This window comes from Gymnodraco acuticeps, unplaced genomic scaffold (assembly GCF_902827175.1).
Source record: "Gymnodraco acuticeps unplaced genomic scaffold, fGymAcu1.1, whole genome shotgun sequence".
NCBI classification, from domain to species: Eukaryota; Metazoa; Chordata; class Actinopteri; order Perciformes; family Bathydraconidae; genus Gymnodraco; species Gymnodraco acuticeps.
Genome location: NW_022990238.1, coordinates 4,802,851 through 4,821,123, shown reverse-complemented (window position 1 = coordinate 4,821,123; position 18,273 = coordinate 4,802,851). Strand labels below are relative to the sequence as shown.

At 41.4% G+C, this 18,273-nt stretch overlaps 3 protein-coding genes across 11 annotated transcripts in view; 2 read left to right on the top strand and 1 right to left on the bottom strand.

The window, feature by feature from the left end:
• Positions 1-8,101, bottom strand: part of dnm2a (dynamin 2a) — a 28,177-nt gene extending 20,076 nt beyond the window's left edge. For 4 of the 7 annotated variants that reach the window (XM_034220046.1, XM_034220045.1, XM_034220047.1 and 1 more), the window contains exons 1-3: positions 7,616-8,099; positions 2,064-2,137; positions 1,710-1,859 (exon numbers count right to left, since the gene is read on the bottom strand). In XM_034220046.1, coding sequence (XP_034075937.1) covers positions 1,710-1,859; positions 2,064-2,137; positions 7,616-7,776 — 385 coding nt within the window. In that variant the 5' untranslated portion in view covers positions 7,777-8,099. Of the gene's footprint in view, positions 1-1,709; positions 1,860-2,063; positions 2,138-7,615 lie in introns of all 7 variants that reach the window. The other 3 variants (XM_034220048.1, XM_034220052.1, XM_034220051.1) reach the window with 2 other exon arrangements.
• A 21-nt stretch (positions 8,102-8,122) lies between these two features.
• qtrt1 (queuine tRNA-ribosyltransferase 1) lies at positions 8,123-11,988 on the top strand. Its single transcript, XM_034220053.1, has 9 exons — positions 8,123-8,560; positions 8,685-8,753; positions 8,890-9,028; positions 9,136-9,330; positions 10,011-10,149; positions 10,352-10,427; positions 10,539-10,648; positions 10,835-10,919; positions 11,391-11,988. The coding sequence occupies exons 1-9, from the start codon at positions 8,273-8,275 to the stop codon at positions 11,541-11,543; spliced, it is 1,254 nt and encodes a 417-aa protein (XP_034075944.1). The 5' UTR covers positions 8,123-8,272; the 3' UTR covers positions 11,544-11,988.
• Positions 11,989-13,124: 1,136 nt separating this feature from the next.
• LOC117548673 (potassium channel subfamily T member 2) overlaps positions 13,125-18,273 on the top strand; it is a 39,665-nt gene continuing 34,516 nt past the window's right edge. For all 3 annotated transcript variants that reach the window (XM_034220073.1, XM_034220072.1, XM_034220071.1), the window contains exon 1: positions 13,125-13,725. In XM_034220073.1, the coding sequence (XP_034075964.1) occupies positions 13,499-13,725 (227 nt within the window). In that variant the 5' untranslated portion in view covers positions 13,125-13,498. The remainder of the gene's footprint in view (positions 13,726-18,273) is intronic.

Below are 18,273 nucleotides of genomic sequence, written 5' to 3'. Positions count from 1 at the left end.
GTGGCGTGGAAAGAAGTCGTAGGGATGAGAAATGCTTTTCATCAGCTCAAATTAAGTAAATAAGACTGAGTGCAGAATGTAGTGGCATAATAAAAACAAACTAATAAATCAAGAAATATTTTTCTTGTAATTTTGTGAACAAAGCTGTTAATTAGTGTGATTTGACAAATTAACTTGATAATTAACTAGGAGTAGACAACCACTGTGTTAAGAATTCGTAGTGGTGTTTATATTTACATGACAAGATAAATATAGTATTCCTGTGACAACAGCATTTTCCTTCCTTTTCATAAAAACAGAATCGGCCTCAATCTAACATGTTATTGTGTGTCTGTGGTTTGTAGGGGAAGCTTTCATCTTGTGAACGAGACACTTGGGGGAGGCAGGCATTTGCGGTCGTAAAACAGTCTCGACTTCATAAAAACATAAACGCCCTCTTAGTTTTTATTTTAAGTGTTGCATTTACTGAAATAAATAAACAGAAAAATAACAAGTTTGACAGCTTCCATGGGGAGGTAAATAGATTATAGTTTGTGACAGCAATTCAGTGATGTGTATTACAAAAAAACCTTAGAACATTACAAAAGTGGCATTAAAGTTTGTTTTATGAATATCTTAAAGGTCTCTCTGTAGACAGAGAGGGGCAACAATTAAATATTGCTTGGCGGGCATTAGGTGTAAAATACGGATACTTTATCATGCTATAAAGTAATAGGTATATTAGATATATCATGTTTACAAAATGAACTGAGAAAAATTATAGATATTTGGCTTACCGTATTACTTAAAGTGCACCAATCTTGCTATTTTTCGGCAATAGCATAGGTCTCAGATATATAAAAAAATATAAAAAACATGTCTATGAAGTGTCACCCATTCTAGCCATGCCTCATATCCCTCTATTTCACTTCCTGTTTCAAGAGTGCTGATTTTGGGTATAAAGCTTTAAAAAATAAATTAAACAAAATAAAAAAGGAGGGGGCTGAGCTCATGCGGGACCCGGCCGCTACTGTCTAAACTAAATACTGCCGTGATGAAACACCATATCATGGATTATCAAGGATTCGTTCTGAAACAGTTTGGAGCTCAAAGGCTTTCTCTCTTGCCGGTTATACCACAAGGTGAGTTCCTTTTTATTTCCTGCTTCTTCACACACATGCTCTGTGCAGTATAGGTTAGCTCTGAGTGTTAGCGATGCTAATGTAAACACCGACCATATACGTCCAAAACAGTTGGGCATTGTTTCTGATAGCTACGTTTCTAATAGTGCCGTGGGTCCACATTTCCGATATTACGTCATATCGGACGCAAATCTGGATCAGCTCCGTTGTAGCCCCGTTTTTAGAGATTTGGGTACGGAGGAAAAGAGAGAGGGTTTTATTTTCTGACGCTGCGTGAGTTCCCTGACACACCGGGGACACATGTTTATGTATAAAAGACATCAAAAAGTGCATTTTGCATGATAGGTCCCCTTTAAATACCTCAAAGATCAAGATACTGAACTATATTGATTTGATACGATCCAGTTATTATAACCCTATACAACCATATGTTTAAAAAGGAGTATGTGAAAATATATGATGGTGGGCAACATCACATTGTAATACGATTTATCTTGTCAAATAATATGCAAATGTTCTTTACATTTAGTAAGCCAAATGACAAAGTGTTACCACTGTGTGTTTTTCAACAAGATGTGTGCTCATTACCGTTGGGGGAGTAGACCCTCAGGTTAATTGGGATGGGAGAGATGCCTTTGTTGGCGCCTGTTATCCTCTCGGTCTCTGCTTCAATTTCCGATCGCACTTCATCAAAATCCACAAACTTCTTCGATTTGCAGTGCAGGAATTCAGCATATTCTATACACAGGGGAATAGTGACATACACAAGAGAGCATAGAGGGAGAGAGAAAAAACAATGAGAACAGGGGAGAGAGAGAATATTAAATTAAAGAGATGAAGGCAGCAAATAGCAGACAGTGAGCTCTAGCTGGAGGCACAGTGACCGAGAGGCCATGTGCAGGGCAGCGATGAAAGGAGACGGGATGTGGCCGGCACACTCACCTGCGGTATTATTGACCAGCTGCAAAATGAGAGGTCTTCGGGTAACAATGCCATTTCCACGTGGAAGAAAGTCCCTGAGGGAGAGAGGCAGACAGAGGAAGAAACATTAACGCCAGAATTGTAAAGAGTACAAAGGATGAAAAGGAAGAAATCGAAAAAGGAGAGGGGCATGTTGGGTAAAACACGGGCAGGTCAGGACAGAGAGACACACATAGCCAAAGAAAATAAATCGTACAAGAAAGTGACAGAAAGTAAGAAAGGGAGAGAGAGAAAGCGACGGAAAGGACGTTCAATTATTCATTACACCCAATGTCCATTTCCTCGCAGCGGGGCCTCTCGTAAATTGATGGGCATGAGGTATTTCACGCCCCCAACTCGTCTCACAACAAATCAAATGTGACAAAGTCATTTTCTCTCATCATTAGAGCTTCACAGATCAATTCATTCACACCCACTCTCACTGATAGTGGGGGAATCCACCCTAAAATGTAATTTACAGATGTTATATTGACAATATTCCTCACTTTAAATGTATGGTTTCAGTAGCTCAGACAAATTGTAGAGCTGCTCCACAGACAGTGTGACAGTATTGGAACCAATCCTACAACACTGTGAAAGCATCCATGGTAATACAAAAAAAAATCCTGTCACAGTTTCATAGAGAACTGAAAACATTTGTATAACTCTTCACTGAGTGACATTAAAACATTGTGTAATTGCTGACACAGGAGCGGTCTCACTCTCAAGTTTAATGTTGCTGAAACTGAATTCTCTTATTGTTGGATATCCAAACCTAAATTCTGCTTTAGGGTGGATTACCGGTTCTTGATGGAGATTTTGTAAAGTGGCTGTTTTCATGTTCTAACCCTAACCCATGAACTTGCTCCCTCCCTGCTGATAAATTGGCTGCCCATTTAATTAAAGGCAAGGCCTAGCTGACCTCTGGCTGTTAGCTTTTGTGTAAGATCAGGCTGTGTCAACACAAGACCTATGGACCATGATAACGCCTTAACCACAATAGGCTCGGGCCTGAGACTTGACACTGTCTTGCGGTGTGAACATCCTCGGCTGCAAACCTGCATCATGCTGCTTCATTACACAACACAAGGCAATGCAACTGCACTGAGCATGAAATAACAGTAAACAAACAAGGGGCAATTGCTATTGGTCGTGAGTCACCAACCTGTAGGAAACAATGAGAAATCTCTCGCAGTTGGCTTGTTTTAAAGTGACAGGGTTACTGAAGAATTTTTAACAGGCACATGACCAAAGTTGCTTAGTCATAACTGAATTGAGGCTCCTCAACCCAGTCTAGTGCACTCTCCTCCAAATTCTGAAGGCCTCTCTGCTGCTGAGCCCACTCACTACATCTGGGGCTAATCACTAGACCCAGAACTTGAACAATCTGCAGAGCTGAGCATGTCACCAACCCATTCTCCTTTTCCTCTCTACTGCCAGACCCACAGGCCTGATGGTACCATGGCGCCGACTTCAGACTGTGAATGTGTCAGGCACAGGGCAGGAGAAACGAGAGGAGCTGACATACAACATAATGCAGTCCTGTGGTGGAACAGAGGGGAACGTTCTGGATGTTCCTTACATCAGCAAAAATCCCCAGGTCTGTGGTTCAGCGCTGGTGCTGTGTCATGAACATAAAGTGGAGCATGCAGACATTTGTTCACACGGCCAGCGGACGGTATAGAAAGCCCTGGACGAGGAATGGGAGCAAGGGAGGGAGGATTCAGGACAAAAACTACAGCAAGGGAAAGGATATGCTTCACACACAACAAAATGTTCTTTTCACAAATGTTCTTCTGAGAAGACATAACATAAGAGCAGAATTGAACCAGTCAGTCTTCATAGACAGAATTAGATAAACAGCAGTGGCATATTGAATAGAAGCACAAGGCCGGGATTCCATTATTGATGGGCTGTAAATAATAAACAAGGCTGAGCAGATTGTGTATCATTTCATGCATTATGGATGGCCAAGCAAAGAGCATCAGTCTGTGAGCCACCCTCCCTCTTGCACAAAAAAAAAAAGCGAGAGAGTAGGACCGGGAGAGATGGGCAAAGCCAACTCCCCTCCCCCAGCCAGCCTGCCAGCCTGTGACTCTACAAACTAACAGAAACTCTGAGGATCCACAGCCTCCAGCTGATCCTGCTTCCCTCCAGTCTACAGAGGCCTGGCAGGGCTCCTTTTCAAACACGGAAACCGGTGTGTGAAACTCTTATGTCATGCTACGCTCACACGGGAGGGCAAAGTACACAAAACTGTGTTTGTGGTTCAGTGGGAGTTATCCCATGGCTCTCTGGTGTGGCAAAGAACGTATCATTATGGCTATCCGCAGTCCCGCACCACAGTCTGTCACTGTGGGTATACCAAGAAGCATCGCTAAGCAGCAAAGCCTTTTCAAGCACAACCAGAACTCAACTGCTTAGTAGGAAATCCCTTTGCTTTCTGTTCCTTGGCTGTCTGTTCTATTTCCTCACAGGGAAATCCACTGTGCTTCTGAAAAGATTCTACACTGGAGAACATTTCCGTTCTAATTCCTCTTAGCATCCATGCCATCAACCCAGACCATCTCTCCTACTACTCATAGCGATGGTAACAACTCATTTAAAGGTTTTAATGATGCTAACATGGTCATATTGTTGTTAATGTGGCACAAAATGATGGTAATCAAACAAAATGATGTAGTACAGCTATAAAGTTAGAACAACTCAAGAGCTTTAAAACCTCCTGGTCTCTCAGTAGACTACTTGCCACAGATCTGATAAAAACCTCCACCCAGACAGCTTGCTGTCATAGATATGACGTCTTTACTCGCCACTAGGACAATAACACAACGCGGCCAGAAATTGAGACACGGTCCTGATTATTATTCCTAAAGCCCAATAGAGCATCCATTAAGATGTAGGCAAGCCAATCAAATATCATATTATGATAATGTGTAACTGATTTAAGTGTAAATACTTTTAATGTGTCAGCTGAACTTAATGTTCCTCATTAGGGTGCCCTGATGCCAACCGACAGTAAACAACACATAATCACACAGGCCCATACGGTACATGAGTACATGAGGCTGTTAGTTGAGCTAAAGTGATTTGATAATCTTCTGCTCAGCAAAGAACGCAAATCAACCAGACAATGTGTTCTTCTCTGCGCTCACAAACTTGGAGCGACCGGAGGCCCAAATGACATCCACAAGATGGGTCACGCAGGTCAACGAGGTATCACAATCCCACCTGACCTGCTGGGGGCGGGAATACGGACTATGACAACGGAAAGACAGTAAACCACACAAAACATGAGCTCTTATTTTCTCTACTCACTCAGAGCTAGGAAACGTAAAGCAGAAACGGTGCAACAACAAACATGCATAATATGATTGCAGAGCATTGAACAGTTAAAGAAAGAGCAGCAGTAAATGAAGCCACGTAGCACAGATGTGTTAAATATGATCAGGTGAGAGACAGAAGGAGAGGACCATGAGTCTGTTCCTAGCACTAAGTGACCCTCTTTCCGCTATTGTTGGTGCCTCAGAAATTAAAAGATGGATTATTTACGTGCTTGGGGACAAGGCGGTAAGAATCAAACCTTTGACACACAACACCAAAATAAAAACCTCAGCCACCAGGGAAACCATAGAGCAATAATTACTGGCGTTAACAGCAGCTCAACCCTCGTGTTTAAAGACTGGTGTTACTGTAGAGAATTGCTAATCAAATAGCTGCCACTCTAAACACTCGTAGTTTTGTGCAACATATGACTGCACATGCTATTGGGATTAGGTATTGGCTGCTCCTAGGCTTAAACAAGCCCATAGATCAACAATGAGTCACTCCTACATTAGCACACCTGTTGTTATAGTGATATGAAGCACCTCCCAAATGCTTCCAGGTTCAAGTGAGACTCGACCTTGAAGCTATGAGTTTACTGTTCCACCCTTTCTGCCTTCGAGTTTACCTACACAGCAGCAACAGGCACACAGAGTAGCTGCTGTACTTTACACTGTTGGATACAAAGCTGTTAAAGACTCAAGTCCACCGCTCATATACTTCATGAAAGGACAAAGCACGTTCAAAGGTTTATACCATAGCATATATGCAAATTGTGTGTGTGACGTATGCTGGGCGGAATGTTAGTGCTACACACACAGGCAGTGAGATAGTGGTGATTTTGTCTCATGTTAATTACAGCTGATATGTGTCAAGTGCACTCATAGGGCAAAATCCTGCTCATCTGAATTAATGAGAGCTGAGTGGTAGTCTAACCTGTGTGTGATCTTGTCTGAGAGCAGTTACGCCATGCTCTTGTCAGTGTGTTAATAAGCAAAGGACTGTCTGCATGCCTTCCTTCCTCTTATCTGTAGAATGGCCTGCAGTATGTGTGTGCTGTGCAGTCTGTACGGGTTGGGTTACACCCAGACACACTGGGTGTCTCTCTATGGGCTGAAAACCTGCTAAACAAGCTGCTTCAGATTGACTTTGTTTTGTTTCTTTATCTGCAGGGTGATCTCACTTACTGCTGATGTGGGAGAGAACAACAGGAGCGGCCTGTTGAGGAGCTCTGTAGCTCAAACCTCACACCACAGAGAATGGAGGGACATATTCTCTTCATTTCTAAAGTTTAGCCAGACACAATAACAAAAGAGGAAGATGGTGAGGGAAGTTGTGTCTGCTAGAGATGTGAGCTTGTTTTGTTGAAAGACTGAGTACATTAAGGTCAAAAGCAGTGCATTACATAACATACAATGGATACAAATACAGCTGCAAATATCCACATCCCTAAGGGAAGGAAGGTGGCTCGCATTGGCTGACAAGCTTCACCTTGCTGACCTTCTCTATAACATATGTGTTCTCCCACATTGAAAATAATAAACATACTAATCAAACAACAAACTGTTATGTAACGTAATAAACCTTCTAATGAACAGCTGTGAGCTACAGATAAAGAACAATTATTGGTAAATACAAATCTTGTGAGACATTCTGGGTGTGATATTAAATCATAAATAGAAGGAAACAGGTAACCACTGCAAAACAACAATGCCTGCAATGCACATAACAACATGAGTTGTTCTGGCCATGCAAAAGTGTCAGAGTGTAAAGAGGGAACCAGGTACAAAAACATTTACTGACAGCAAAGTAGCAAAAATATTGGCAATGGTGGAAACAACCTGAGAGCCCACTGAAGAAAATAGCATGTCTATCCAACTACTATAGTTTGAATATTGTCTGTTGTTGAATATAAGCCAACACTTGAGCACTAGTTTCACAAAACTTGATTAAAAGTTGTCAACAGGTGCTTAGCCACGTAAATAGCGTATGTACGTGAAGTTGGTGAACCTGCAGCCACTTTCAAGGCAGTTTTACGACAAGTGCGTAACTTCATATTGACGTTACGTGCTGTTAGAGAAAGTAATGCTGGCTTAGCTTTATGTCAAATAAAACAATTAAAACCCGTGTGATAACGTGATACCACGCACGGAACTTTGTAAACCAGGAGATGATTGAACATGTTAACTTAGTGAGACACTTTCACTTACCTGCCGACAAAATTCTCCAAGACTGAGCTTTTCCCAGCGCTCTGTCCACCGACCACCGCAATCTGAGGAAGGTCTAAATTACAACTCTGACCAATGGTGCTGAACGCGTCTTGAAGCTTGTTGATCAGGGGAATCAGGTCTTCCATGCCCCGGTTCCCCATGGCTTCGTTAGCTCGGAGAGCCCCTTAAACAGGACGCAAACCAGACCCAAAAGCTATCCGCGCTAACTAGCTAGGTAACGTTAGCTTAGCAGGAAGGTGCTCTCGGGTTACTCTGAAGAGTGGAGATCCGCCGTTTCAACACCGGTTTTTGTCCTCACCTTGAACACTTTAACGGTTAACGGTAATGCGATTCACACTTATATAATTTCGGGGTCTTTTAAGTGCATTAACTAAGTACCCAGTCAGTCGAAAGGGACGGAAAACTCGCAAAACAAAACTTCCTCTACAAAACACACCATCCGGTAAGACAGGAGATGACATCCGACCGAAACCGGCGAGTAGAGACCCGCCTCTTGTCAAATAAAGCAGGTAGTTTATTGGCTACCATCACTGCCCTTCTGTCAAACTGACATTCTTATTGGATATACCAAAGGCGTGTAAAAAAAATATCTCAACTCTGATTGGTCAAGACGATCCGCCTACGTCACATTCCAACATGGCTGCGACCAGAGCGTGTGGAGCTGCTGCAAACACTTCTGAAAATATCATGTCCCTCAAGAAAGCTTTATCCGTAGCTTCTCCACTCACTCTGCGAATCGTCGCTGAATGCCCTGTCACAAAAGCAAGAGCTTGTGATCTAATCCTGCCCCACTCGGCCGTCAGCACCCCGGTCTTCATGCCTGTCGGGACTCAGGGCACTCTGAAGGGAATCACTGTGGATCAGCTGGACGCTCTTGGCTGTCAGATTTGTCTTGGAAACACATACCACCTGGGCATGAGACCGGTAGGCAGCACAATAATAATAGCATTTCAGATGTTATGATGTCTCAATTGACTTCAATAGTGACTTGATTAATTCATGGAAACTTTGTATTGTTTTTCTCCATTTCAACTTTACTGGCCTGCAGGGGCCTGATTTGATCGAGAAAGCCAATGGTTTACACGGGTTCATGAATTGGAAGAGGAATCTTTTAACTGTGAGTGCATACATTATCTTTTAACTGTGAGTGCATAGATTATCTTTTAACTGTGATTGCATAGATGATGAATGTTCACAAAAGTACAATGTAGATGATGTGTTGCTATGTTGTGTTTTCTTTCCTCTGCTTACAGGACAGTGGGGGGTTTCAGATGGTGTCTCTTGTCGAGCTCTCAGAGATCACAGAGGAGGGGGTGAAGTTCAAGTCCCCCTATGATGGCAAAGAGATCCTCCTTACTCCTGAGAAATCCATCAGCATACAGAACAGTCTAGGTGTGCTAAAATAATGTAACGAGTATCGAATACCAAATACTTGTACCTTCTGTCAGTTTCCCAGTGACTTAAAGATGGTCTCCCCATGCTTCTTTGTGTCCCTCCAGGTTCAGACATCATGATGCAGCTTGATGATGTGGTCAGCAGTACGGTGACAGGGCCGCGGGTGGAGGAGGCAATGCACAGATCCATTCGCTGGCTGGACCGCTGCATATCTGCCAATAAAAATCCAGAAAAACAAAACTTATTTGCCATCATCCAGGGAGGGCTAAATACAGAGCTGCGCAAGGCCTGTCTAGATGGTAATAAGATCTTGCATTGTTGTGATCCTTTTATCTTCTTTTGATTTTCTACCTCTGTCTTTGTATATCTTGTAATGATGCTGGAGGATGGGATCTGCATATTCGGAGGGGGACTGAGAATATGTTGAAATGGCTCCACAATTCCATTATTTGAAATAATTTGGAAAGGGGCTCTATTACTACATTATGTGTATAAATGGATGTACATAAGCTTTAACATGTTTATCTCATGAAAAAGTCTGTGTGGATCATACAAGTGGCAATATCATGAGGTCAAGAGCAATCATATATTTGCAATTTAGAGATTTTTATAAAAAAAACAATATATTGTGCAAGGAAATTGGCAGCCTGAAATATAATAGTAATATATATTTATACATCAATTTTAGTTATTAAGTACTTTTCACGGTGGAAACTAGTAAAATAGTGTGCTCGCATTACATCTTTTAAGATAATTGTTGAGAAGTAATTAAAAAATATGTTTCTAATTCTGCAATTCTGAAACCCTCAGACAGGGGGCCCAGAGCTGAAAGGCCTTGGCTGCAGAAGCCCTGTAACCTTTAGTGAAATGCATGCTCTAGCTGGCTGATCTTGTTGTAAATTGTACTTTCCTAAACGGTTTGAAACTGATGATAAGGTCCAGAACTTAGTGCTTGAGACATCTTATCCCCTTCCTGCAGAAATGACTCAACGTGATGTTCCTGGTTTTGCCATCGGAGGCCTGAGTGGAGGAGAGGAGAAGGATGACTTCTGGAGGATGGTGACCCTGAGCACTGACCACCTGCCACGGGAAAAGCCTCGATACCTCATGGGTGTTGGGTACGTTTGCTTAAATATTTCATGAGAATTGTGGTGTTTATGGTAGGGCTGAATGATTGGAAAAAAGATCTACCGGTAACTGCAGTTGCATCATTATTCTCATATTCATTAAAAAAATAATCATGGTGTGTACATATTTTGCCTTTTGACAAATATTCAGTTAAATATTAAATCATTCAGATGATTTATTCATGTGCTGCAGGTATGCTGTGGATCTGGTGGTGTGTGTTGCTCTGGGATGTGATATGTTTGACTGTGTGTTCCCCACCCGCACTGCGGTAAGCTCTCTATTACTCACACACACACACACACTCTGATTAGCACTGATCATTCAGCTTTCTTTTCAATTGAAAAACTATTTTCTGACAGTCAAGTTCTTGTTTCCTTAGAGGTTTGGCTCAGCCTTGGTTCCTTGGGGATCTCTCCAGATAAAAAATAAGCAGTATGCCAAAGATTTCGAGCCCATAGACTCAGACTGCCAATGTCCCACCTGCAAAAGGTAAGTCACTAAACCAACAACACATTTTTGTATCATCCTGTCATATGATGGTGAAGTTAAAAAAGCACTAATGTACACTATTTGGTATAAAAGAGGGATTTGTTAGCGATTCAGGAATACCTTATTGAATGCATTTGTTTGAAACTGCATTCCTGGGAGACTAAATAAATCTGTTTTCTTTTTCAGACACAGTCGAGCTTACCTCCATGCTCTGTTTAAGAGTGACAGTGCAGCCATGCATCACGTCACTATCCACAACATTGCCTACCAGGTCAGTATCTGAAATGTCTCTAGATAAAACCACATCATAACTAGATATTGAATCAAGATTATACATCAACAAACACATTTAACCACTAAATAAAATGCATGACATTAAATCAAATAACAAAATCATCTTTAACAATCAAATTAAAATGACATTATGTGATTATGAATTTTAAAATGCGAGCACAAACATGTAGTGTGACAAACTTAATAATATATTTTTAGGCACACTATTTTGAATACTTTATTTTTAAAGTTAAATAAAAACAAGACATTTTTATAATTTTGCACATATTTTGTTCTTTTTACATTTTGCCATTGTGAATTTTGCTTACATGGTACCCTGAAATGTTGCCATGGTGAGTTGCAGCATGTAAACTTTCTTACGGTATACTCTTATGATGTAGAATACAATATGATTACCTGCTGGAGATCAATAATCACATTATTTTCCACCAATCACTTCTCCTTGCAGCTCAACCTGATGTGCTCTGTGAGACAGAGCATTGTGGAAGGCTGCTTCCCTGAGTTTATACGGACGTTCATGAAGCGCATGTTCCCGTCTCGTGACCAGTACCCGGGATGGGCCGTGGACGCTCTCGCCTCCGTCAACATTACACTGGAATAAAACCTGGAAGACAACCGTCATGCTCTCAATGGGGATGTCAAACAGTGACTGAAAGATTTTAAATGGCTTTTTTAATGGATGATTATTTTTTACTCTTTGTTTATACTTGTTTATAAATTGCCTGTTTGTTTGGCGATGAGGCAAATGGCTTTTGATCTGATAGATGAAGCCTGATTATCTTCTGCTTTACTCAGCCTCTGCAAATTGTCCTCATACTAGACATTATGGTAATGTGAGACTGAATGGGGTTTAAATGAGGTTTGAAACACATGAACTATCTCCTCTGATGTGCGCCGACACTTTTGGTTGTTACCATGGCTACGAAGTTGGCCCACCCATTGGTAATGAAATGTTTTGCCTTCCTGTCAACCTGGTGTTTCGTTTCTGCCAAAGGCACGAGATAAATAAATGTGTTTGTATTCTGGTGTTTTAACCTAAACCCCTACAGACTAGTGGTTGTCAGATGCCTGTTAGAACATATGAATGAATTCAAGCTCAATTGAAGCTCACAAAGATTGTATGCTTGTGTCAATATGACCACCAGAGGGCAACATAGACAAAACCAGAGCAGTGTGACTAACATGCAATATGTTAAGCTTTCCTGTAGAGTTAAAAGCAGTACAGCTGAATCTAGTTCATGCAAATCATTTAATTACAGTAGGAATATGAGCTGAAAAGTAGGAAAGCACAAAAACATTACATTCCAAAAATCACAACACAGTCAGCATCCATCTGAATATCAAGTCATTATTCAATGCTATTCTCTACTTTGTCCTCCATTGGACAATAATCCCTTTTAACCTGAGTGGCGGTTTTGTTGGGAGTTTACTGAGGTGCTGCTCTATCGAGGCTCTGTTGTTGCTGATTAATATTAATCATTGGTTTTGATTTAAATAACACCTGTTGTCTGTGGCTCCGAGTCAACAGTCCTCTTAAGCACCACATTTGAATTTCATTACTGCTTTTGTTATGACCACAGGCCCAGATTAAACATGTAATTTGTATAATCCCCTAGTCTCATAATGAATAATAGGAGTTTACAAGTTGTTTAATTACAATAAGAGGCAAACTGAAACATTCATGTTTCTATGATAATAGCGAGTTTATAGTGACCTTTTGTCATTTAATATAATAATAGCCCACATTCAGAGGAATGTCTACTTTTTATTGTTTTTGTTTTGCAGGATTATGTTTGATTCTCTTTAGAAAGGATGTCCTTTCTGAATGTCTTCTGCCTCGACTATGTTTTTGATTTACTTAGCATATGGAGGCTTAGTGATTGAACAACGGCGCTCAGAGCTCAGTTGGCAAGCTAAATACATTGGATTTGTGCTCATGTATATTTCAGTATAACAATTCCCAATATGTCACATGTGCCACCGAAAAACGGACTCAAAAAAACACTGTTACCTACTTCTTATAAAATAATAATGATGAAGAGATCTCCATGTAGAAAATAACACATCGTTGTTCAGATTTAGGAGGTGCACGCAGTTTTCCAGAAATATAGACATTTCTCAGAGTCACGTGTCACCCATGAGTTGTATCATTATTCGGATTTACATAGGGAAGTGATGTGCTCATAATGCTGCAAACATGTTGGTAGCTTTTTGGCAGATATAGGTTTTGCGTGTATTGTTTTTGCAATTGTTCTTATCATTTATCAGTCCTACAGAGAAAGTCGTATGGTGCCTATCAGTCGGGTTCACATTTGTTGCCAGTGCGTTCATGCGGAGCTCAGGCAGGGAGGATGCTGCTGAGAGTCAACCAGTTGCTCTCCAGCTGTCTCAGTAAAGTGCAGCCTCCCCCACTACGCACCGACGGATGATCATCCTCGACCTGTTGCCTCGTCGGGAATAAAAGTGAAGCTGCTTTCTGTCGGGTGCCAAACAAGAAAGAAGTTGTTTTTTTTCTCTTTAGAAAGGAGGTCGAAGACGATGCCATGAGATGTATCCATGTGTTCATTATTAATCTACGTTTTGAATAGCAGAAGGAAGAGGAACGGAGTTGGTTTTGGGGGGGTGCACCTCCTTGGTGTGGAGGTGCGGTTTGCGGTGATATCTGCCTCTATCTCTGGGCTCTGTGGAAGAACCATGGTCGAACTGGAGAAGGAAGTGCTCCCGCTGCCCCCTCGGTACCGGTTCCGAGACCTGTTGCTCGGGGACTGGCAGACCGACGACAGGTAAGGACTTTCATCGTTTACGCACAGCGCCCTGAATCCGCTGCGCATCTGAGAGCATCATGCCACCTTCTCTATAAAGTACTCATTTGTTTTCCGTGTGCAAGTTTGTCTTGTTATCACGTTTATTCAGGTGTAGTATTGTACTGCCAGCTGCGCAGCTCTGTCGCTGCAACAGGTTTACTCCTTCCCCAGTGTGCGCGGAGGATAGTGTTGCTAATGCTGCTAATTAATATAATCCCACCAAAAGCATTACACTAATTAACCAAAGGAACAAATTGAGACATGGAATGAAATTAAGAAACTCATTCATTATAGTAATATGATGTATTTGCAACATGTGTGTAAAAATCCTTTCAAATGAAGAAGGAGCGAGTATGGGTACCTACAGTGCGTTTCCCTGTTTATGTTCTCCTCATGCCATAATTCCTGAGATTTGCATTGAACAATCTGCAACCTGGACAGGCTGCTTCCTCTGTCACTGGCAATTAACCTTTGATTCCACGTTTGCAGGGCAGAATATTTGACATGCAATATGATATGCATTGCTTAATTTGTCTATTTCATCCTGCAGTCTAATGGAAAGCCTTAACCTCAATTTCATGCTTGATGCATTTTGTTGCTCGGTCGATATGACGACCAAAACACTTGGTTCTGTACTTGAGTGGGTGATTTTGAATCAGCAAAATTGGGGACACTTGCCTTTTAGAAATCAATCCTGCAGGCATTGCCAGACTTCAATGAAGAGTCACTTCTGCATGTTACCATAGAGGTCTGTCAATAACGATTATCTTATTATTGAACCATTAAATTGTGTCCTTTTTGAAGATCACTCACTGGTTTGCTCTTTTGTAATGTCTTAGCTATTGCCCAAGGACCTGTTTCCCAACCAGAGTTTAATGCGACATCACCTGATTACAGAGGTTTAGTGAGGAAGGTTTGCTGCTTCTTTCTTGGAAGTCTATGAGACACAACCTTACTGTCTACAGTCCAGGCTCTTCATCGTCCTAAAGAGGCAACAACAATAAAAACAGTTGACAACAACATGGATCATTTCAGTTGCAATGTAGGTATGAAAGTGTTGTTGGTGGTTGTGATTGATTCGGTTGATTTGAGACATACTGGACAGAGCACTTTATTATTTATGTCTGTCATATGCAGAGCTGGAATGTCCAATGAACTCATGCATCCTGTTTTAGGATTTATTATGAGCATTAGTGTCTAGCAAAGAAGTCTTTGTAAATGTTCTATGTGTTTCATTTACAAACAACACTTGTGAGAGGGAAAGCTATTGACAGAGGAATTAAGATGTTGATCTCAGTGTCCAGGGAGTATTAGCTGCTATAAAATGGATTGATTAGAAGGAAGAGCTGGGATTGATAGTGACAGAAAAGCTTGTTTAGGGTTGAATAACACAGAGTTTGTCTCCTGTGGTCCATTAATCTAGGAGCTTTAACAAACATCCTCAGAGACCCAGACGACCCCAATGGGCGCAGGAGCACAGATAGCTCCATAGTATCAACGCGTCCCTGCACAGAAACTCTCACACACCAAAATGTCAATACGCACACAAATGGTGGCACTCTGCGCAGGGAAAACATACATAACTGAGCCTTTGAATCCCTCTTCTGTCATCCTCTGTGGGCCTTCTCACTCGCTCTCTCCTCTTAGCCTGCATCCCTGTCGATGCGTGTCCATACGTTGCCCTCTTTAAAATGCAACCCCCACCACAACACACTCCCTGTGCTTCTCAACATCTTAGTTCCGATTGAAGTGCCTTCGATACCATGCCATTTTCCCCTTTCAAGAGCTCTCCTGTAACTCGGTGCAATACATTTAGCTTTAGCACTGAAAGGCTCTTAAGTGAGGCCATTTTCAGTTTTTTGACACATAGGATCCTCCAGATTGTGTGATTACTAGTAATATAGTGTCTCGGTCCCAAAGCAGGATTTTGCTTAAACATAAAAAAGCAATTAAGAGACACCTTCTCCTGGCTGTATCTTATTTATGTCAAATTGGAACAAAGAGATATTATTTTGGCTCTGTTAACTCTGCACAGAAACAAGCCTATTCTCCCAGACATTTAAATAATGTTCTGCTGAAATTGTGGCTGCAACTGCCAATTACCTTTATTAGCTTCGTTCCTAAAACATATAACCTCGAGGTTGTGCCTGATACTTAATTGGTAATGTGTGTCCTGCTGTTGCCGAAATGTGTCAAGTACCCAGAAGTAGGAACATTTTAGTGTTACTGTTCTGTTTACACCGACTCCATTTATATGTTCTGGCAGTGAATCAGAGGCTTCTGTCTTGATGAAATGCCAGAAGACCAAACGATGAGATCGAGATCTTTTACAGGCTGATTAGGAGAAGTCAAAGAAGCGGTCTGAATTTTGAATATTTTTAACATTGAACTTGCCCTGAAATGGAGGGTTGTTTATTATTAGCAGCAGTCTTCAACTATTTGTGAAGTAAGCTAGCTTTTTGTTTCTGTCTGCCAAACAGTCCCATCTTCCTTTGCCACACACTTTCTGTTGAACATCCTGGCTTTCATACTATTTACATATTATAAATACACATTTGATCTACTCTGCTTGTATGTCACACACAAGTGAATTTACATACAGCAGGGGTTCCATGTGCTCTATTAGAGAATAGCCTTAGGAGGAGTTTCCCTCAGAGTCCAGGATTATCAACTGACAGCCTTTTGTCCTTTAAGCAATCTCTTATTGGCTGTCGCCTCTTCTCTCGCTCCATCTGTCAAATCTCTCTTATCCCCGTGCTCTCTCTATCTTTGCCACCTTCGTAATTCTTTCTGTCAAGCCTTAATCTATTAAAGCCAATGTAAAGCACGATCCATCAATATTGTCAATATTCAAGATATTGACTTCCAGTGAAAGCCAAAGTCCTGTTGTGAGCCTTTTAGAGCTCATGTAGTTTCAGTCATATCATTTATAAGATTAGACAGCTCTTTGTTGAGGATTTTGGAATTACGGATGTTATTATGCATCATGTCTGCAGAGCCAGAGCTGGCATAAAGAGACGTTATCAGAGATACAAAAGGGCTTGTATAATGGAAAGAATTACTTGGAGAATCAGATTTGAGGCTGGATGAGATACAAGGTGTGATGTGGGAGCATGCAGACCTCAAAACCACCAAATGCATAATTATTCTGGTAAACATCTGAAGTAAAGCCAACTAAAAAGCAACCAGTTGCTAATTGAAATCTATTTTTTACGGGGGAGGGTTTGCATAGTCGATTTTGAGCTGGGGTCCTGCAGTGGAGTAGGCAAATTAAAATCCAAAGCATCAAACATGGCACATTTCCCTTCCTCATAATTAACAGAAGTGTCTGAAAACATCATCCTAATTATTAATGGAGAAGAGGGAAGGTTTCCACTAGGATTGAAGATTAAAGATAGGTCCGTCTTGAGTCCAAATAAGAGGGCACGTTTGGAGGATGGAGAATATTTTGCACATTTTGCCTGGTGATCATGAGCCTCGTCGCTGTCTTTCTGAGAAGGCATAACCTGAATGGACAATGGGAGACACTTTAGTTTTGTCGTACAATCAGTTTATTACATTGTATTCTTTGATCCTCTAGCAACCCCTTCATCCTTTGGCTATCATTTCATATACATACATTATATGTTGAAAGCTTTATCCTTTTTCATTGTTATCACTGATTAGCATTAGCCCAAGGCTGTATAACAGTGCAGGGTGTGTCCCTGGTGGTCATCTAGACACAGTTATTTTATTATTAGAGATTTGTCTGCCTCCACTGGCTTTAATTAGCTAGATATTGAACTCCCTAACCAGCCTTTCTGTTAGGAGAGCACTGTCAACACATAAGAGGCTCCCTGCTGTGGACACTAACACAGCCATGGGGCTGACCAGCATGAGTCGGAGCACTTCTGGGCTGTAGCTGTGTTCTGTGTTGCTTGAAGGCCCAGTAGCATCAGAGCTGTGGGGGATCACAAACAGTTGCCACTTATCGCAGATCCCCTATTCCCAAACTGTGTTAGCTTAATACACCACAGGACCTTCAAATTCAAACAGCCCCAGAGACACCAGACACAGGCAATAAAGACGATTCATCTCATGTTTCACTACTTTTGCGTTGCACATTTCATCGTCAAACAGGTGATTTGTAGACGGCTTGGAAACAGATTGATATCTCACGCTGATTTGATCAAATGTAAAATAACCGTGCAAATCCAAAGCTAATGTAATCTGAAGGGATAGAATGTCATTGGATGGCTTTTAATAGAGTTGTGCAGCACTTTACGCCATTTTTTATTTCACATTAGAGGGATTATTATGGCATTTAGGCAAATCATGGAGCCAAGTATTTATTTTCTACATATTAAATGGCTCCGTTGTGTTCTGTTTTTTCTTTGGCAAGAGAAAGTAGTAAATAGTAATTAAAAAGGAATGATGATCATATCAGGGAAGAATTAGCAAGGCTGGTTTTTGTCAGCGAGCAGCGGGAGGAATGGCTAGAGCACTTCCACTGATGACGTATGGAGAGTTTGAATCTATTGGAACCCA

What these genes read in the sequence shown, in the direction of transcription:
- qtrt1 (XM_034220053.1), top strand. Translation starts at nt 8,273, where the DNA reads ATGGCTGCGACCAGAGCGTGTGGAGCTGCTGCAAACACTTCTGAAAAT. An exon ending in CAGCATACAGAACAGTCTAG is followed by an intron (nt 9,029 to 9,135) that starts GTGTGCTAAAAT and finishes GTGTCCCTCCAG; the next exon opens with GTTCAGACATCATGATGCAG. An exon ending in GCGCAAGGCCTGTCTAGATG is followed by an intron (nt 9,331 to 10,010) that starts GTAATAAGATCT and finishes CCCTTCCTGCAG; the next exon opens with AAATGACTCAACGTGATGTT.